Raw genomic sequence first — 23,131 nt, forward strand, 5'->3', positions numbered from 1 at the left:
TTCTATATTGGAGAAACAAGTAGAAAAATGGAAACCAGATTCAAAGAACATAAAAAGTCACCTTCACACGTTTTCGAACACTGCAAGTCAAATAAACACAACATAACCATAGAAAACACTCAAATACTAAATAAAGAAACAAACATAAACAAACGCAAAATTAAAGAAGCCTTACTTATACAACAACTTAAACCCAAGATAAACCAATATAAAGGAACACCTTTATACCTATATAAATAAAATTATATATTCAAACATCTAATACCGCCCTCTACATTTCGACACACAGTTACACAACCCCCCTTTCAAACATGTGGTCAGCTTCCGGTCAGTTACCTCTTTCTTTCTTTGTGAACCTGACGATGACCGAAGAAGGTCGAAACGTTGTTCGCTCTTCTATGTAAAATATTTTCTCAACCCGAACGAGGCGTTTTTGCATATAAGTAACTGCGTATCGCAATGTAGAGAGCGTGTTTAGATGATAGAATATATAATTTTGTATTATTATTTATTATATTATTTTTAATATAGGTATAAAGGTGTTCCTTTGTATTGGTTTATTTTGGGCTTCATTTGTTGTATAAGTAAGGCTTCTTTAATTTTGCGTTTGTTTATGTTTCTTTATTTATTTAGTATTTGAGTGTTTTCTATGGTTATGTTGTGTTTATTTGACTTGCAGTGTTCGAAAACGTGTGAAGGTGACTTTTTATGTTCTTTGAATCTGGTTTCCATTTTTTTACTTGTTTCTCCAATTTTGAAGTCGAAGCAGTTATCACATCGTATTTTATAGATAATGTTGGTGTGGTGTTTGCAGTGTAGTTTTTACATAGTATAGGCCTCAGTTTTGTGCCTGGTTTTTGAATAAATTTGGTATTAACTGGAATGTCATATTTTGTTACTAGTTTTTGCCAAATGTTGGTTATTTTTCTGCTGATGTCGGGAATATATGGTATGCAGCAGTATATGGTTTCGTGATTTTTTGATTCGTGAGACATATTTACTTTTGTTGGTTGATTTTGCTTTCTGTCTAGGTGTGTGCGTATAATGTTTTCTACGGTTTGTGGAGGAAACTTATTGATGTTGATGAAGTATTGTTTTATTTTGTATTATTATATGTAATATAAAATTCTATATTCAAATATCTGAGCATGCCCTTTACATTTTGACACTCAGTTACACAACCCTTTCAAACATGTGGTCAGCTTCTGGTTAGTTACCTCTTTCTTTGTGAACCTAACGATGACCGAAGAAGGTCTAAACGTTGTTCGCTCCTCTACGTAAAAAAATTTCTCAACCCAAACGAGCCATTTATATATATATATTTTTTCCTTACAAGTGGGTTTTCTCGACATATTGCACAGTGTGTTGTTTTTGTTTTTGAATTTCGCGCAAAGCTAGCCGTCCCTAATTTAGGAGGGTAAGACTAGAGGGAAGGTAGCAAGTCATCACCATCCACCGCCAACTTTTAGGCTATTCTTTTCCCAACGGATAGTGGGAGTGACCGGCACGTTATAACGCCTCCACAGCTGAAAGGGCGAGCATGTTTGGTGTGACAGAGATTCGAACCTGCGACTCTCGGATTACTAGTCGAGAGCTTTAACCACCTGGCCATGCCAGGCCTTGCATACTGTATACCAAGTTTTGCGTTTTAAAATAGTTAAAAATCAGTTGTACGTCCGAATAATGGAACATAAATACAAGACGATTATTAATGTTTTATTAATTTGATGTGAAGGATATTTAACTGTATGCTTAATTGATTAAACTGTTAAACATTACGAAGTTCTTTAACCTTATGTAGAATTTTGGGTGAAGTGATAATGTGTTACGTGTTTTGTTATAACTACGGTACGTAAAAATAAGATCTTTGTATTATTCATCATATTATCTTCTGCCCCCTCACACACACATATTTCTTTTTCAAGTTCATAACCCCGACAAAGGAGGGGTACCTCAGCTTGTTATAAATAATACAATAAATTAAACATTTAGATGTGCAGGTGAAATTTAAATACAAAAGGTACTTAAACTGTCGTCAGCGTCTTTATAATGTAACTTGTATGTTCTTTCAAAGTGACTGAGTTGTAAAATTGTTCTATAACCATGATAAAATATAATAGAAGTAATTATCAAGTTTTTATGCTTTCCATTTAATGGTCTAAGGGAACAGTAAAGGCTAAGTACATGAGCAGGAACATGTTTCAATGATTCACGATATAGTTTCAATTAGGGAACCATGAGCAGAAATTACGTCATTGATCTGACTGCACACTGTTTGTGATTTTACGATTTATTGCATGGTTCTGGTATTATACTATTACGTGTCTTTAACTTATTAAATTACATTAAGTGGAAGAGTAAAGTGTTTTTTATTTATTTTTTAATTCGTTAAGTAATGTTTTATTTTAATTTCAAAAGATTTTGTGTAGTTGTTGTGTAAGTGTTTAACCTCTTTTTTCGTCATTGGCCCAGCATGGCCAAGTGGTTTAATGCGTTCGACTCGTAATCTGAGGGTCGCGGGTTTGAATCCTGTCGCACCAAACATGATCGCCCTTTCAGCCGTGGGGGCGTCATAATGTGACGGTCAATCTCGCTATTCGTTAGTAAAAGAGTAGCCCAAGAGTTGGCAGTGGGTGGTAATGACTAGCTGCCTTACCTCCAGTCTTACATTGCTATATTAAGGACAGCTAGTTCAGACAGTTCTAGTGTAGCTTTGCGCAAAATTCAAAACAAAAAAATTCTTCGTCATTAAAGCGCGTGTACATATTTGTTTAATAAATTTCTTTATTGTGGTTACGAAATATTTGTCATTAAATATTTTTTTGATAATGTATTTCCGTACGTTATCAAGTAATTGAAATTTCCTTTCCTATTTGAGTTAAATTCAGTTTTGCGAAAAATCTCATACGTTTCTAAGTTTCGTTTATTTTATTTTGTTAATTTATTGTTTTATTTTTGTGGTTTTTGCTGTAACGTACAAAACAAGGAAACACACAGTATCTGCTATGTTTTTCATATAGTATACTGCTACTGCATTTCCTTTATATTCTAATTTTTTTAGCATGTTTGGTATGCAAGCATACTAAGTGTTTTTCTCCCTCACTTTATATAAGGCCTGGCATGACCAGTAGGTTAAGGCACTCGACTCGTAATCAGAGGGTTCGAATCCCCATCACACCAAACATGCTCGTCCTTTTAGCTGTTGGTAAAAAGAGTATACCAAGAGTTGGTGGGAGTGGTTATGACAATAGCTGCCTTAGAATGCTAAATTAGGGACGACTATGGCAGATAGTCCTGGCCCGGCATGGCCAAGCGCGTAAAGTGTGCGACTCGTAATCCGAGGGTCGCGGGTTCGCGCCCGCGTCGTGCTAAACATGCTCGCCCTCCCAGGCGTGGGGGTGTATAATGTGACGGTCAATCCCACTATTCGTTGGTAAAAGAGTAGCCCAAGAGTTGGCGGTGGGTGGTGATGACTAGTTGCCTTCCCTCTAGTCTTACACTGCTAAATTAGGGACGGCTAGCACAGATAGCCCTCGAGTAGCTTTGTGCGAAATTCCAAAACCAAGCAGATAGTCCTCGTGTAGATTTGCGCAAAATTTAAAAAACCCAAACTTTATATAAATATTTCAACATATTCGTACATACTGTGTGCGTAACTTTAGTTCCCCGCTAGGGCAGCGGTACGCCTTTGGATTTATAACGCTAAAATAAAGGGTTCGAGTCCTCTAAGTGGACACAGCAGGTAGCCCGATGTGGATTTGCTATATGAAAAACATACACGTAACTTTAACTATACCAAATATTAAAGGAAGAGCAGTGACATTCCAGTTCGTCTAGAAAGTCTTATTCACTAAATTAAACCAAATACTACAAAAAAACAAAAAACACTTAAAGCCAGCCCTTACCATCTAACAGTTTGTCAAGGTTTTCCTTAAACTCCATTCAGTTAACTGCACGTACTATATCTGAAGGCAATCCATTCCAAAGGTCAGCTGACCTGCTAGAAAAATAAAGCTGTCTTAGCTGAAGTTGACTTTTACGATGATAAAATTTATATTTGTGTCCCATTGTCAAACCATTCTCACCATTAAACACGAAATAAAAAGATGAGGCATCAGCACAATCGATTCTCTTAACACCCTAATGATATCCCTTCAAACTCTTCTTCTTCCAAGAGAAAACAAGTTCAAAGATCTTAACCTTTTCTCATATGACAAAATTCTTAATCAAAATATAATCGTAGTAGTATTCCTTGAGCTCTCTCCAACACGGAAAATCGCACAAGAAAGTGACTAAATTCGATCAATCTGGCTATCTATGGAACTGGGTCATCCATTTAGGGGAATGTGATACTTTCTCGTAGGAAATAGTTTTGTAACGTTAACGTATTAAGTAGAAATGGAAAGTGTTCTTATCTAATAGCAGGTAATGTGATACCCTGAAGCTACAACTTTCTTTTTTTTCGATGTAATGATCAAAAGTCACGTGTTTTCAGGTTGTCCTAGAAGAAAATAATTAGCATATCCTATATATAATGGTGTTTTTTGTCAGTCTGAAAAAACGATACTACATTTTTATAGAGATATTTTAGTAAAGGCACTACAAACACCTATTCATCTCATCATTGATTGCTCTTTTTGTATTGAATACAGATTGTTTTACTTGATAACCTTTGTGTCCAGTTGTTATTTGTTCAATTAAACTGGGATAAGTATCTGATATGACAACTTAATAATACGGGAATTGAGCTTATAATGTGTAAAGTTAATTGAATTTGAAAACCAGTTGAATTATAGGCTTTGTAAGAAATTGAGAGGCTGGATACTTATGATATGAAGTGAAACAATCTTTCTTAACAAAGAAGCTACAAAGTTTGCATACTTGCATAAAGAAAAGGACAATTATTTCGACTGAAATGGGTCAGCAGATATCCTTCTCTCAGGACAGATCTCTGTTAAACTAAATACTTCCAAAACTAGGGAAAACTTCAAAAATAACAATTTTCTAGACTTATGTTAAAACTATGCATAATTCTTTAAAAAAAAAAACCATCACCATGTGATTGGAAATCCTCTCATAACATTTGTTGGATGGAACACACACACACAAAGACATCATTTACACGGCTAGTGAATGATATTGAACCTTTCTGACATTAATACATGAAGTTGTTGCAATATCCCCATGAATAGAGCTGATGACATCTGCTATAGAGAACAACAAATATACAAATTACCTAAAGTTAAATAATTTCAAAGAATTCTGTACAACATTGTTATGCTAAAACATACTAAAGGAAAATAGAATAAAATTCCTTTTTCAATACAGAAACACACGAATTACCTTTTAAAATAGGAAAACAATACATAACTACACACTGACATATGCACAAAATACATTTTAGTGAAACATACAAAACACAAAATTATATACTAATTTAATAAAATACATGACCGATATCATCTGTCTCTTCAGAAGAGACTAGTTTAAAAGAATATGCATTCCAAACACATATAAAAAGCCTAAACAAAACATAAAACTTTCAACAAAAAATACCTGTCCTCTTAGACTTTGAGAGTCTTAGAAAGTTTAACACACGATAAATTACACACCAAACTCATTATTAAAATAAAACCTCTGTGAACACAATTGAAAATATTATTGTTGAATCATAAATAAAGCGCATTACAACGTGTATTTTCAGTTAAAAGTGCAAGCAAATGAGCAAAGATGAAAAGAAAGTGCTTTAATCCACGCATAAGAATTGGTGGTACAGAAATAGCAGCAGAAAAAACCGTTTTGTAAAATAAACCTATGAGACGGTTAAACTAATTTTTAATTAAAAGTAATATAGATAAAAACATATACACAAATACACCCAGAAAGATAATATTACAACAGAAGGGAAACACTTTTTTCGAAGATGAAACACAAAAACAGTAAAGTAAAAAGAAATTTATTGTTTCTTCTCTCTTTCTCTGTCTCTCTCTCACACACACAGACACTCGTGTGGATGAACAGGCAATGATGTATTATATATGTACATAATAACAAAAAAGGTGGAAAAATAGGTGCGAAATGAATATTAAGATAAACATTTCTTTTTTTTCACATACATTCAGGCATCTGAAAGACAGAGATTACTCTTAAATTAAAATGCAAAATATGAACAAGAATCAATACTCAAAATATACATCAAGAAAGAAATATTAGAAAAAGACCCGTTAAAGTTCTGTATTCTGCATACTCTTGTTTGTGTGATAGGTAGAAAATTGAAAGACACACAAATAAATCATACATGGATATAAAAAGTATACGGTATAAATGACAATAAGCTAATAAATATATACAAACTTTAAATTTAACTCAATCTTGTCTGCAGATTCTCTAGAACTGAAGTTGTTGTTTCAATGGCCGTCACTGAGGTTTTCAGATTGTCTTGGGTTTTTGTGAGAGCTCTCTCAGCGTTGGTTAACACGTCCCATTGGTGGAATATTTCATTCTCTTAACTTGTTAGATTAGTTGCTCTCCATTGTAAATAATCTTCTTCTCAGTTGTACAAGGCTCAATCCTCTGTCGAATAGCCAGACATTTCCTGACAGGGGCTTTCAGCATTAAATTTGCTTTAACAAACGTCAGTTTATGCCGACCTTTGGTAGCTTAGTAGAAAACTCTACCCTCCAAATTTTAGAAGTCTGCTTCTATAGGGTTTTTGGTAGATGATGCTTCTTCCATAACTGCTACTCCTGTTCCCCATTTACTGAGAGTCGAACAATTAAAGTAGAAGCCTCTTCATATGCTCTGAACTTCCAACAAGGTGGTGCTAGTGATAGTAAACCTTATTGAACTGGCTGACTAGTTCAGACTTCCAATGAGGTTTTGGCCATGTTGGATACATCAGATTGGGGAGGGGGCAGTGCACCTGTGGCAATTTACATCTTTTAGGTGTTCATGACATCTTTGCCTTTCCATGACTCAGTTGACTCTTGATCAGATCTAAAGTATAAAAGTATTTATGGGCTTTAGAATACAACAATTCGTTCACTAGAAGATCCTAAGGTTTAACATTTGTATGGTCTTCCACTGTTAGTAGGGGCAGATTGGCCTCTAGTGATTTCAGGATATGTGTGATGATTAATTCAGTGACTTATCCTATGATTGATACATCAACCAGTAGCACATCTTGTCCATGGGCTTGGCCAGAGAGAATGCCAGTCTAATGCCAGGAGTGACTGGTTCAATAATATCTTAAGCATCATCAATGTAGAAAAAGTCCTGGGTATTCTGGAGGACTTCTGATTTTTAAAAGAAGATAATGGATCTGTGTGAGAAAGAAAATATTTCGATATTTCTAGATGCTCAGCAAAAATAAAGTAGGAGAGAGACCACTGGCTAGTTGACAATACAGATGGTGAAAGTGGCTGAAATTTGACCTTAAATACTAAAATTCCGTGTTCGAATGTAAGGATAAATGACATCTAATTGTTGGTCAAGTGCTCAACTAAGTACTTGTGTTATAGAAGGATTATCTTTTATGGCTATGACCATAAACTATGACTTCAGGTATAGCCAAAAGACATTTCTATGGGCTTCACATATATATACTTATTCATTTTACTGCCCATAGAACCTGAGATCTTCTAAATCCCTAGGCTTTCACAGGTCTTCAACTTACCAAATGCTTGTGAACTCGTTGCTAAACAAAAATAAAAACATGCTGTTGTATATGAAAATGTATAATAATTGCAATTTATGTAAAACCTGTAACGAACTGAAGATGGTGTTTTGATATTCTTATTTTGTTGCACTTTTCTTTCAAATTATTTGATGGAAATGAGGCCAAGTCTAATCCATTTAACTATAACAAATTATTTTTTTCTTTTTTATTCTACGAGTTAGTTTGTTTGTTTTGGAATTTCGCACAAAGCTACTCGAGGGCTATCTGTGCTAGCCGTCCCTAATTTAGCAGTGTAAAACTAGAGGAAGGCAGCTAGTCATCACCACCCACCGCCAACTCTTGGGCTACTCTTTTACCAACGAATAGTGGGATTGACTGTCATATTATAACGCCCCCACGGCTGAAAGGGCGAGAATGTTTGGTATGATGGGGATGCGAACCCGCCACCCTCGGATTACGAGTCGCACGCCTTACGCGCTTGGCCATGCCAGGCCTCTACGAGTTAACGTCACCTGTAAACAGTTGTACTTGCAGGCCTAAGTTTATATATATTTTTACTTTCAGATTTAGCAGAGATTCACGCAGTAATAGTACTAAACTAACGTAGAAATATACGTAATTTTTTAATTTATTGGGAAATTAATTGAGTAACTGAATATACGCGATGTCTAACACTGATTCAAATACTTCACTGACTGAGTGGCACTATCAACGGAAAACTGACATAGTGCTTCATTGATTCTTTATTGATAATGTAGTCTCTTTTTTCAGACACTACGAAAAGTCTCCGAATCGAAAATCTTCACGAACATTCTAAGTATTCAATGATTCCTTTTTTAAAGTTACTTAAACTTAACTTCGTCCGCCGTCTAGTTAATATCTGAATTAAAACACTGAAAATAACTTAAATCAACAAAACCAAATTTAGTTGTTTTAGTTTACAGACAAACTCACATTCAATCAGATATAGTGAGATTATTATAACATATTAGTTACCTCGTGAGTTATGCAACAGTATTACTAATGTAATGCAAAATACTTGACTGTTTTTCTTTTTTGTGGAAGATTCTGTTTAAGTACGTTTCTTATATTGTGATAGGTTTATAGTTAATGCATATTTATCTGAGGCTTTTTCTTAAACTGATTAGCTTTTTCGTGACACTGTAATTATATAAGTGTGTTATATATATTATGTTAGAAAGTGTTGTATGAGATGATTACAAATGTTTTCATTGTCCTTGGACTAACATCGGAAACCCCGTGTTTACCTAAAGATTAGTATAACGCCTTCAAGGGCACGCCATGTTGTGTCGTGAATTGTTTGATGTTGGTATCTCATGTTGTTCAGACAACCTAAGTTTATAGGGAAAGAAATAATTTTGTGCTCTGTTTGTTTCCTATGGTAATATGCATTTTAATATGTGATATTATTAACTTATAGTGTTTTGTAACATGTAACACACTAAGTTTTAAAGATGTAGGTAATTAATATTGTATATCCAATTCACACTTAACATCTTAATCATTTTATTAATTCAGATTTACATTTCAAAAAAGAAATGTGCCTTTAGGGTTGTCAAATATACGTTGCGCTGAGACTGAGAGCAGGAGCAACTAGGTTTTCCATCGGCTGTGAGAGGAGGCTAGCCTAAGTTAAGCCTAATATTAAAATTTAAAGAGTTGTATGTTACCTGGAAAACGTATTTTATATCTTGATTGAATATAAAATGCTATGCGTCCGTGTAATTCAGGCTTTTAGCCTCTAAATTACAGTAATACATATGAAAAGCCTTTCTGAATGAGTCGGTGATGGCGCTAGTGCATTCACAAAGACTGGATGGAGTACGACTAATGCCTGGTAGCGATAATTTTGTAGGAAATTGAATGTAATTTGAATTTACATTTGTTTTAATACAAAAATTAACGTCATATTATTAATGTGGGAACTGTAAATATAATCAAAATTTCTGGATTTGAATTTTCTCAGTTTGTATTATTTTACTAATATTCTGGAGCTAAAATAATTATGGTGGGGGTACCTAACTGATAAAACAATTCATTTTAATTTTTTAATACTTGTTAGTATAAAATTAGAAGTAAGAACATAATTGCATGTACTAAATATAAGTTAACATTAAATTTTGTTCATGTAGGTAGTTTTCTGGGATTGGAAGTTACTTTTGAATAAAATCAAAAAGTGAATGAGTACTGTAAACATGCATCAAATTTGACTGTACTGGTAGTAAAATTAAAATACTAATTAGTTGTTAGATTGTTTATTAAACAGAGCTATCTCTTCTTGTTTTCTTACATTTATTATGATCCATATTTGCAGATTTTTAAATTTCCATTCCTTTATTTATCTTGTTTGCTGGATTTTGTTTATACTCACCTATGGGTTATTTAATATGGTAACAAAGTTTGAACACTGTAATGGTAGGAGCTAGATGGTGTGGTTTGTGATGATTTATTGTAGTTGTTGACTATTTCACTACATTAGTTCAAACTTAAAATGTTGCAGAAGATTTGTTTGACAATATAGTGAGAATTTATTATTTCTGTGTAACTAAATTGTCAGTGTATAATGCATAGCAGTGGGGAAAATAAGTACACTAAGACACAACTTTTACTAAGCATATATAAAATTTTAACAGAAGAAAAGTAGCTTTTTCAGGTAAAACATATATATTTAAAACATTGTTTTAAGTAAATCTTCAGTATTGTTGTAAGATAATTATTCTACAAATTTGTGTAATAAAATTTAATATGTAGTTCACGACTGCACAGAATACCTGTATACCTAAATATGTTTTTTACTATCTAATATTCTAATTCTTGCTCTATCTTTCAAATCATGTTTAAGTTTTCATCACAGCTATTTTCAGTTGTATTTTTATGTTACAACCTGTAATCATTCTGAAAGAGTAATTTTAGATTTCTTTTCCATTTTTTTATGGTATTTACAAGGTTGATCAAGTTGGCTGATTCTGTAGTGTTAGAATAGAGGAAATAACATGAGGTTTTACTGCAATAAATGTTTGATATTTATTAAGGTGCTTTTAGAGGTTATAAAAAAAATCTGAAAACTTCCAGATGAAGGAAAGTCTTCTAATCTTAACGTGAAAATCACTTTGTACTCGGAGCAGTTAGCGTTTTGATTCCATACACTCACGGACAATTTTTTTTAAATATCTAATTAAAAGATTTTTTGTATACAAAAGACTTGTGTTGTTTACTGAAAACTTACCAGATTTCAGAAAATACACAAAACAGTTTAAAAGTTATGTTTTGGAAACGTCATTGATTAAGAATATTTTGTTTATTTATTTTATATAAAATTACTTATTATAAGTTTCTAACTTTTACATTTGAACTGGTTCTATGACAATAAATAAAAATATGTACACAGAAAACAAGACATATGGTACTTAAATCTGATATCTTGTCTTCAAGAGTTTATACGTGTATAATCCAGGTTGACATCAAACCATAGTAATAATACATTGCCTGACCCTGTATTTAAAAAGTTAATTGAATCTTGAAATAATTTAAAATAACATAAACAAATAAAACAAGTCATTTTGGTTAGTTTATTGTTTTTATGACAGTTTCATCATAATTTCGTGTAATTCATTCTCAACAGATTTGTGTGAAATAAAAGACCATCTCAGGGGAATGACACTAGTGTAACTTGAAGATTAGCAAAGTAAAACTATTTTATCTGCAGATGCCAGATCTTTTCTTTTTCCCTTTTTCCTGCCATTCTCACCGTTAAATATGAAAAAGGTAATGTGACACTATCAGTCCTCTTAACAATTTTAAAACCTCTCTCAGGTCCTTTTTTTTTCTTCTTATTTTGAAAGGAAATTTTCAGAGATTTTAAACTGTCCTTTTATGATAACCTTTTCTTTCTAGCAACTTTCTGAATCCTTTCCAAGAAGCATCCTTTCTATGGTAAGGAACACTAGAATTAATGCAGTATTTCAATTGTAGCTTAATCTGTGGCCTTATAAATTCTATAGACATGTATTAAGTATCTTTATAACAAAAAACAAAAATTCTGTTTTGCCATACCATTAATTATAACAAATGGCTTAAGCCACTGATCAACCAGAACAAAAGGATTATTTTTCTTTCCATAACACTGTTAAGGGTATTATGATCAAATTTATTATCCAAATTATAATTATCCATGAGCGATACTTTGCATTTACTATAATTAACCATTTAGGCACGTGTAGGCCAAAGTGCATAGCTTGACCATTTTACAGAGTTATATTTAAAATATAACTAAATTACATTATTATTAATGTAGATCAGCATAGTTTATTTCAGTATTATATAAGTTTTAGTTTCGTAATTTTAAAATAAAATATTTAAATAAATGATCTGTCAGCATTATGTTACTTCATTCTAAACTGCCCATTTCTATATTTTCTGCTAATGCTATAGGTTTGCATCATGGAGATATGACCACTAAAGTGAAGGCTGCATGCCACTCCCACTACAGTGGTTTAAAAATCAACATACATTTTTTAAAAACTTGTTGTATTCTTTGTAAAGAATAGAGAACAAATATTTCTTTCACCTGATATCTGTAGGAACTAAAGGTTTAGTATTAAACAGAATTAAACATTCTTGTGACATTTGTTTCCCTGTTTCAGTTGTAGCTCTACTTGACTGTGTACGGGAGTTGTCTTAAGCCACTTATTTCTCACTTACAGAGTAAGATAAATTATATTAGCTTTAGAACATAGTGTTTCATATGCATGGAAATATTTTGTTTTCTAAATTGCATATTGGTATTAAAATATTCCTGAGACCAACTTGCAATCACTTTGAATTATGACTAAGGTTTGATGTCAACTTGGATTGAACATGTATAAACTCTTGAAGACAAGATATCAGATCTAAGTACCAAATGTCTTGTTTTCTGTGCACATATTTTTATTTATTGGTGTGGAAACAGTTGAAATGTAAAAGTTAGAAACTTATAAGTAATTTTAAATGAAATAAATAAACACAATAATTTTGATCAATGATGGTGTGCACCATGTGTGAACAGGGTTGTGTAGTTCAAGCATGCTAATAACTGAATCTGTTTTCCACACAAGACTGTCTGGCATAATAAATGGTCTGACAAGTTCAAAGTTCAACTATATATACAAAATAATTAAGTGAAAAAAACATAAACTTAGGCTGTAAAAATACTATGCAATTGGGTATTATAATTTACAGATGTTTTAGAATGGGTAAAATGGAGAATTCTTATTTTATATATATTTTTTTGTGATTGGTTTGAGATCAATAAAACTATATACAGTATTATATACAGTTTTATACACAGTATTATATACAATATTATACAAAGTATTATATACAATATTAGGGTAAAGAAAATAAGAAATTAAAAAGTTCCTGATATGAAAACTAAGATGATAAAAACATTTTTAATTTCCATTTGTAAATCACCTTGCACTGAGTCTGGTTAGAGTCTGACTTATACTCTGGCTATATAAATTCACAGATAAATCTTTAGTAAAAATACTTAATGAAAATATCTAAGATTTAATACACAAAATAGTTGAAATGTTTACTAAACGTTGATCAGATTTTGGGAAGTTACACCATTTCCATTAAAAGTTGTATGTACATTGTTACAGTTCTAAGGCTGGTTATTTTGACCAATTCAATACAGATAAGAGTTAAAAGCCATCAACATACAATTGCCAGACTGACCAAATGATTTAAATACTTTTTTAGAGCTGTAGCATCCTTTTTACAACAACATAGACCTTAATGATATTAGCAAATCAGAGCAGTGTATTGACCATTCATTCATCTACATTGATAATATAAGTTAAAAAGAGCAAAGGTTCAAACATTGAGCTCTGAAGTACCACACTTTTGACGTTAATTCATTTTGACTGAACTGTGTTTCTTGACAGTACTTTACTTTTTTCTATCAGCCTCTTTTCTATCTAATAAACCATCTTTTCAAGTGTTTTCGAAAAATCTAAATCACCAAATCCACACTCTTACTCATTTATGTAACAACTTATTCGAAGAACATCACTGTGGTGGTTACATTCTATAATTCTAAAAATACTTAATTTTTATGGAAGTTGGCAACTTTAATGTTTACTTTAAACAGTAAAACTCTCTTGTAAACAGAAAAAAATCAGAATTATCATTGAATTATTTTTACTAAAATTATATGGACTTGGCATATTCACTGCTACAAGTACAAATTGATTTTCATGTTCAAATTAGAAATAGTTCATTTTAAATTTTTCTGACTTGATTTGAGTAATCTTTAAAACCTACTAAAATATAACAAATGCTTTTTTCCTCCAGAAAATCTTTATATTTTATCTGTTATTTTCTGTAATATAAATTTTTACAGGATTTGTCGATTTGATTGATCTTGTAACCACTAGTAAAAGTAGAAAATGTTTTAAATTACTTTTCTTTCTAGAATGGCTGAAATTGTAACACAAAACCACAATAGTTTATCATTAATACCTTAAAACTTGTAACAATATGCATCTATTTGTATTTAATTTTGTTGTATTTTTGTCTTTTGAACCATGTCAAACTAACAATCATGTCTCACAAGTTGAAAATCGCTTAACAAATGCTTATCTTACTCTACCATATTGAATTACGTAATGAGTGAGGTGTTCAAGAGCATATCTCGGAATAATTATTATTTTTATCTTACCTAATCTACTCTAGTAAGTTTCTGATTTTGGCATAAATTACTTTTATAATAATGAATAAAAAATACACATAAAAAATGAGAAATATGGTACTTACTTGGGTTTTCTCCTTTTTTTTTTTTTGCTATTAACTGCCATTGAAACTTTACCTTATGATAATACTACACTAATTAACTTATTTGAGTAGTCTGCTGAAGAACATGGTATAATAACACACAAAAATTAGAAAATATAACAGTTTTTCTGACTTTTTAACTGTGCAACGAGAACCATTAAAATCCATCAACTTTCATTCGTGTTTCCAATCAAAATTAGGTTAGAATCAAAAGAAAAATACTTAATTCTCTGTACTGAAAACAGTGTAATATAATAGTTAATTAACAGATTAAAACATTGGCCTTCTGTTGGTTCCATTGGTTATAAATAACAGTACAAAATGTCAGAAACTGGTAATTTGTGAAAGAAAGGATGTGACTGGTGGTTCTGATTTTCTAGAAAATGGCTCTGTAAACAGATGAAATTGAAGGCTATAAACATTGTTTTGCCTGAGTACTATACAGTTCTAAATAATAGTTTAGGGTAGAAAATGGATGTTTTTTTGTTTTTTATATCATGTCACATGATCCTTCGGGCAGTTGGCTATTGAAAGGCTATGGAGTAAAAAACTTGGAAACGTTTTAAAATTGAAACTTCACCGATAATGAAATAAACATGTTACAATGTTATCAACCATCTACACAAACTGGCTAGTTACAGACTTGTAACTTGCCAATTTCTCTTATGGCCAATGGAAACTCGTCTACATTGAGTTTCGAATAGGCCAAAGTCTATATGCTGCTTTATTACACAGCATACGACATGTCACAGAGCGCTATAATTATATAAACGAGCCTGCATTTCCTTGACTTTCAGGGTTAATGTGAGTGATACTCGCTGGTGGATTTGCCAGGGAAGTGAGGTCTAAGATTTCTCTCAAATAAGCAAAACTGGCAGACTTTTCTGCCTCGTCAGTCAAAATTTAATAATCACACAATCCAGAATAAGTATTGTACAGGGGGGAAAAGTGCCTGAACATAGATAATTGCATTTGTGTGATTATTCAGAACTCTATAGTAATAATATATTAAGTAAATTTTACATATTTTTTAGTGATGGTAAATTAGAGAAGAGGGAAGACCTAGAGAGGAAATGTCACAATTCTTATACTATCAGCTGTATTTGTGGTACATTAATGAACTTATAAAAGTCATATTATATTCCTGTATAGATGTAATTTGGTTACTGTAGTGCTGTTGCTTGGTGATTTTTGTTTAATGTTCCACAACATGTTGCTGAATTTACCAATACAAAACTTTGTATGCCAAAGGTTATAGTCACATAGTTAGGCTTAGTAAATTGCTAGAGGATCTCTCACTCTGTTAGTGGTTTAAATCTGTAGTTATATTCCAAATATTCTTCTTTGAAGTGTTATAAGTGTTGTTTAAAACTTACTATTTTTAGTTTGGAAAACTATTTGAAACCCATGCACCACAAAATAAAACACTTTAATGCTTTTTTTTTTAAATGTGGATAATCTTGTATAGGACCTGTTAATTAATTTGAAAAGGAATTAACATCTGTTTCATATTCTTGACTTGTGTCAAAGGTAGGTTTCATTTTTTCTTCATTTTGAGAAAATAAATATTTTATTCTGTTTGATGTTCTTTGAACAGTCATCTAGTCTTGATGATGGTAACTCCTATTCTTTCTTGAATCCTAGTGTCTGCATGTTTATTATTTCTTGTCATTGCTGTTATCATATATTCAGTATCACCTATAACATATCCCACATTGTTTGTTGATTTGAACAATTTGTTTTTGAAAATCATTATTGTTCTAAAGTCGGAATTATCCATGTGTCAATGAGTATGTACCTGATTTTCAATACAGTACATTACCTTTGCCCACATTCTCGTTCAGTACTACCTTCTATATGCAATATGTTTCTTCTATGCCACAATTTTTGAACTATCGTGTATTTTACAACCAGTGAGGTTCAACTGCATCTTGCATATAAATCATCCTGTTACAACCGTCCACCAGTAGCAGTACGACACACTCTCCTGGTGTATGTGGTTTCCTCTGCTCAATTCTACTGAACTTTCACTTCTCATTAGGCAGTGAATGAGTGCATACATTTTTCAGTTGTGCTTTTTTACATGTTCAATTTTTTGTGATGTAGTGATTTATTCATTTGCTACAGTTAATTTTTTTCTTAGTGGTTTGCTGTGATAGTTTACTTTTTTCATTGACTTTTTTTTTCTTCTAATTTTCAATGGTTTAAGAGGAATATTAGGGGGTCTGTCCCTAATAATTATATCCATTTTTTCACCCTAGTCTCACCCTTGCATAACATCCTTTCTGAGGTACTTCTTCAATATCTTAAGGATTTTGCAGATGTACTTTATCTTCTTCCTTTTCCTTGGTGCTGTTTTCTTCTTGCATGGTTCTGTTGCTGTTGGATTCATATTATAAAGAATGCTGTCTTTTCACCACTTCATCTGTTTCCTTATGTTTGTGACTTCTAGATGGTTCTTTTTCGTCATCTGTTTGTTTTTGGAGATTTTTTAGTCTTTAATCATGTGGATCCTGAGAGTTCACAGTCACCAATATAGCCTTTGTGTACTTGTTTCTCACATTCTGATACCATGAACTCTTATTTCTTGTTCTGCAGCCTTCTGTCCTTTACTTGTTCGTACCATTAGGGGGTTTGAAAATTTCTGTCTTTAATTTAGGTTCCTGGTTGCCAACAGTTTCCATGACTTTCAGGTGGTTTCTAGTTTGATGGGGGCACTGTTAGCCAATTCTGTTCCCCTGTGGTGGTTATTCACAAAAGATTCTTGGGTGATCCAAGTTTGTCAGATGGAGTTTTCATACTTTACATTGTCCCTCCACTTTTTTTCTTTTGTACCAGTTTCCATCTCATTAACCCTTTTGTGATAGGTCACAAATCAAAGGCCATGTCATCACAATTTTTGACTTCCATTTAAAATGTTATTGCACTACTATTTTATGAATTTATGTTGGTAAGTATGGTATCAGATTGTAGATCATAATTCAGTTGCCTGTGTATGTGACACCTTTTTTCACATTGGGTGCAGAGTACAGAAATGGTGAGTCTCCCATGAACATTCCTCTGCCAGGTGGTTTCACACTTCATGGGTGTTCTTCAGACACTTTCAAAGGGTACTGATATTTTTTTTCCCTCACACTGTTCCTTCTGTTTATTCATTGTGGGATTCCAGCTAAACAGGTGAGTAATGTACAGTATTGGGAATTATTTTTTTCCTCTACTGATATACTACTACCAGTATACTAGTGCACTATATATTTTCAGTAGGTACTTACCTCATTTCACACTTCCTTTCTTCCTGCTCAAAAGTGGTGCTTTTCTTTAGTGCTTAACTTCAAAGTAATAGTTTGGTAAACTTGAATAGAGGGGTTCACATGTATCTGAAGGGTACCATACACCTAGTAATAGTTTGGTAAACTTGAATAGAGGGGTTCACATGTATCTGAAGGGTACCATACACCTAGTAATAGTTTGGTAAACTTGAATAGAGGGGTTCACATGTATCTGAAGGGTACCATACACCTAGTAATAGTTTGGTAAACTTGAATAGAGGGGTTCACATGTATCTGAAGGGTATCATATACCTAGTAATAGTTTGGTAAAGTTGAATAGAGGGGTTCACATGTATCTGAAGGGTACCATACACCTAGTAATAGTTTGGTAAACTTGAATAGAGGGGTTCACATGTATCTGAAGGGTACCTTACACCTAGTAATAGTTTGGTAAAGTTGAATAGAGGGGTTCACATGTATCTGAAGGGTACCATACACCTAGTAATAGTTTGGTAAAGTTGAATAGAGGGGTTCACATGTATCTGAAGGGTACCATACACCTAGTAATAGTTTGGTAAACTTGAATAGAGGGGTTCACATGTATCTGAAGGGTACCATACACCTAGTAATAGTTTAGTAAACTTGAATAGAGGGTTCACATGTATCTGAAGGGTACCATACACTTAGTAATAGTTTGGTAAACTTGAATAGAGGGGTTCACATGTATCTGAAGGGTACCATACACCTAGTAATAGTTTAGTAAACTTGAATAGAGGGTTCACATGTATCTGAAGGGTACCATACACCTAGTAATAGTTTGGTAAACTTGAATAGAGGGGTTCACATGTATCTGAAGGGTATCATACACCTATTGGTGGAAGGTTGTTGCATGATAACACAAGTTGGACCATGTTGATTGTAGGGTACATGGGAATTTGAGTCTTGTGGCATGAAAAAAATGTTTGCATGTTGATGGCAGCATTGAAAGAGAATGGCTATTTATGTGAGTGGAGATAATACTGGAAATATATTTTCAGTACAGGGAAATTATAATTTAGAAGGCTAGCTGACAAAATGCCTATGAATTCTAGTGTTAGGCATTACAGTGACCATTAAAGGATAGTAGCATTGTTTTTTGTCAGTTAATAATCCAAGCATGATTGTAAATATTCTTTCCAGATTTAGCTAAGGATCAAAATTACTGAAGAGAAATAAAGAAAAACTGTTTGACAGTGCAACAAGTACTGGTGGTGGGGTTTGTTGCACAGATATTTTTCTAGGGCTCACCAGGCTTGAAAGAGCAAATTAAAATAGTATGTTCAAATGATGTTTCATTGTTCTATGCTATATGTGTGTAAGTGTTTTTCTCTAATTTTATCTTAGGAACTGTTACTGTTATAAATGTACAACTTAAATATAGTAGTATGTTGAGAATACAAAATTGAAAAATTCAATGTTTTTGAAAGTGCTTTTTAGCTGACTTGTTATAACTGATTTAGATTGTTACATATTTAAAAAATTATGTATATGTTTGTGCATAAAATATATATTTATAATATACATTACTTGATGGTTTTCACAATCAAGCAGAATTCAGTTACTAACTAATGCATTTCTTGTTTTATATTTTCCACAGATTTAAGTAGTGATGCAGCGTGAAACGTATGGTTCAGATGTAATTTTTATCCCAGAAAATGACAACAAGGAAATAGCAGAGGTAGCAGATTTGTCAATAAAGTAAGTCTTGTAGGTTGTTGTGATTTGTAATGGAATATCCTATCCTTGTTCATTGCTACAATACATTAAGGAATATTAAGCTACAAAAATTTTGGTAGTGTTCTCTCAGATGAAATTTGGGAAAAGACAAAGATATAATTTCTTTTCTGATAATTAGGTTTAAGGTAAAAATGTGTGTGATTATAGATGTTTAAAAATACTTTTTATGAAGGCGAGTCATGATTATGATGTGCTTTGTGAAACAATTTTATGTTTAAAAATGTGAGTAGATATTGTAATGTCCCTACACTTTTATAATACATATTTCAAGTAATTATTTTATAACTTTTGTGTATTTTTTTGTTAAATTCATATTACATTCTTTTGCTTCAACTTTTTTTTATTTATAGCACAACTATTATTTTTTAAAATATATTATATAAAGAACAAATACAAGTCAAATATGCAAAATTTAAATGAAGTAACAACAAAATATTTTCCCTCTGTGTTGACATGACTCCCTGCCATAAAGTTTTCTATAGCCTTCTTCTCTTCTCCTTTTTAAAGAGGTAGCATGTTGGGCTGATTGGTCAACTTGCAGAAGTTGCATCTCACACCTATTTAGTTTTTTATTCATTTGGGCATTTATTTCAGTTTGAATCTCCATGGGGCCAAGCCTTATCCTTATCTTTTGAAGGACATGGAGCAGTTAGTTTCTCACTTTTATCCTTTTCTTCTCTTGCTGTGTGGAAGGCTCTCTCTATCTTTCTTTTGGGTACTTGGGCACAGTGTAATCCTGTAGCCTATTGGGTCTTAATCATTTGCAAAATCTATAGTGGACTCTGCACAATCCTAAGATTCCTTGTCCTCTAGCATTTTCCTTCTACCTCCTTGATGAGATGGGGGAGGGACATGTCTTGATTTTTGTGTGAATTTGAGTTGGTGGTCCCATGAAAGATTGTTTCTTTGTATCCATCTTTTAGTACTTTTGTCAGTATTTTGAGTTTTGGATAATTTTTTGATGTTGATTCATGGATGTTTGGGGATGATATATACCATCAACTATGCAGTTGTCTTTTATATCAGTCACTGATAAGAAACTGCCCAACTGTCTTTTATTCCACCTTCTTGACCTCCTTTTTTTGGATTCATTTTTTTGAAGTATATCTAATAGCTTGTTATATTTTAATACCCTGAATCTTGTAGATTGTCCCTCATTACACGTCAAGGTAATACCTAGGGAGTGGTCCATTAATTTCCTAGTGTTCAAGTAGCTGTACTCTCATCTGCATACTTTCTGTGTATTTCTGCCACTCTTTTCAACAACATACTTTCCCTATTCTGGTTAGCTGTTCCAGTTTTTTCATCTCCTGCTGTGGATGTATTTAGTTAGGTCTGGTCCAAATTATTTCTCTGTGCATACCCTGCTATTTTTCTTTTCACTTTTGCACTTTCATTCATTCTTGACACTCCTTGTTCTAATGATGGCTTATCACTCGCCTGCTCAGCATTGGTTTTCTCTTTTGAACTTTCTCCATTCCTCTCTTCTACTACCTCTGTCACACTTTCAACTTCATTTTTCTTCTTCCCATCTGTCAGTGTGATGAACTCTGTCTTCATATATGGACTTTATCTGGTCCCTTGTGAAACATTCTAGATTCTCTTCACATGTAGCCTTTCTTCCTCCTTCCTTGTTTATATGTAAAAAATGGTTCACATTCTGTAGTTCATCTTTGCATCATGCTTTCTCACCTTCCCATCCTTCTATTCCCCCATCTTTCCAAATTTTACACAGCTGTTCAACCAAGGCTTGTTACTTGTGAGTTAAAGGGCAGTTGTACTTAATTATTTCATGTTTTCTCATTTTCATCATGTGTTCTCCTGTCATGTTTTGATCTTACAATTTTTTGCTGTCTTCATCCTCTCACTCCTGCAGTTCTTCATTTGGCACTTGATTACAATTCTCTACATCTTTACTTTTCCTTTCTTTGAACTTTTAGTTTCTTGTTCCTTGTACCATCTTTTGCTTAAATCCTATGTTGTTTTTTTTACGTGTGGTAATAGAAAATCTGATGTTTATGTTGTTGCTATTCCCAATATGCTTTTTCATTGTTATCCTGCATGTGCTTTTCTTTCACAGACATCTGTGGTTTGTGAAATGGATGGCATGTTCACTCCTGTTTCCATCCCTAAAGTTGTATGCTTGAGGAGTCATGTGACTTGGACTGAAGTTGCAATTTCTTTGACATGGAATGTAATTCGACTTAAATGACTTGTTGAAAATTCAAGTAAAAAGAAAAACGTTCTTGAATTTTTATGTGATAAACTTTGCTAAGTGGATGTTGTAAACATGTTTACATAGCTCCAAAGTGCGTGGGAATAGGAGAGTAACAAGTTACTGCACATACATGTACAAGCATATTTTTAAAGTATCAGGGTAAAAAATGCTAAAGAACAACAACAGTCTTGTCTGGAACTCCTTGCAGTGCATTACCAAATCATTTTTCTTATGCCAGCCTCCAGGTTATCAAGTTCCTGAATTGGTTAAACAGCTTATCACATTACTGTTATGTGTTTCCTCTACAGAGAAGTGAGTTTGTGATTCCCTCTGTTCTGCTGAGCTTGAGGTGAAGATGGTATGATTTTCTTTTGCATCTCCATCAGATAGCAGGGTTTTGTATTGTTGTTGACTTGTTGGAGGTATGATCCTCTTTCCTACTCCCACATGGATGTTGGTTTTTGGTGGCTGGGTTTTGGATTGAAGTTGCCTTGCTGGTGGTATGATTCTATTTCCTACCCCACACAGATGTTGGTTCCTGGTGGACGAGTTTAGGATTGTGAATGACTTACAGATGATGTGATCTTCATATTACTATGTGTAGATACTTGTTCCAAGTGACTGCATTTTTAATGCAGTTGATTTGGCATGTACAGTCCATTGTACCCTAGCTACTCTATCTGGAGATGCATCCTTTTTCTTTTGCCTACATTCTAGTACTCTTCAGATTTGTTATATGGTGGTTCTTATTCTTATCCTACCATTGTTCTCTCCCATATGGATCTGCTCCTCCCTTTTTCTACACATGTGATATTGTCTCCCATATATGATCCTTGTGAGGATGTACTCTTTTAGGGTGTTCTTTGGTTGTCTTTGAAGAATGCTTCTTTGTTTTTTCCTTGCACTGGTCCTTACACCTATTAAATGTGAGATTCTAGCTATTTATTTGAGAGGAGATAATGTACTGTATTAGAAGTTGTAATTTTCCTATACTGAAAATGTACTTCTGATTAGTACTTACCTCTCTCTTACATTTCCCAATCTTCCTCCCTTCTGTAAACTGATGCTTTTATTTTCTGCCAAAACTTGAAATGATAGTTTAGTAAGATTGAATAGAGGGGTCGATCGAGTGTCTTAGTGGAGGGTTGTTGCAAGATGAGTTACATGTAAGATGCATTTGAACCAGTTGATTGTAATGTACGTGGTAGCTCTAGGCTTGTGGTATGCAAAATACGTTTGCATATAGAGGGTAGCACTGAATGTTGATAGCCATTTGTGTGAGTAGAGGTAAGCACCTATTGGAAATTATTTTTTCAGTATAGGACAGTTATAACTCCTTAGCCTAGTTTTCCA

General features: G+C 33.1%; 1 protein-coding gene across 9 annotated transcripts in view; it reads left to right on the forward strand.

The window, feature by feature from the left end:
- Nucleotides 1–8,474: 8,474 nt before the first annotated feature.
- Nucleotides 8,475–23,131, forward strand: part of LOC143249671 (transcriptional repressor p66-beta-like) — a 30,094-nt gene continuing 15,437 nt past the window's right edge. The window contains exons 1-4 of one of the 9 annotated variants that reach the window (XM_076499952.1): nucleotides 8,851–9,080; nucleotides 11,322–11,464; nucleotides 11,594–11,632; nucleotides 19,421–19,521. In XM_076499952.1, coding sequence (XP_076356067.1) covers nucleotides 19,433–19,521 — 89 coding nt within the window. In that variant the 5' untranslated portion in view covers nucleotides 8,851–9,080; nucleotides 11,322–11,464; nucleotides 11,594–11,632; nucleotides 19,421–19,432. The other 8 variants (XM_076499951.1, XM_076499953.1, XM_076499950.1 and 5 more) reach the window with 8 other exon arrangements.

Source organism: Tachypleus tridentatus, chromosome 4 (assembly GCF_004210375.1).
Source record: "Tachypleus tridentatus isolate NWPU-2018 chromosome 4, ASM421037v1, whole genome shotgun sequence".
Classification (NCBI taxonomy): Eukaryota; Metazoa; Arthropoda; class Merostomata; order Xiphosura; family Limulidae; genus Tachypleus; species Tachypleus tridentatus.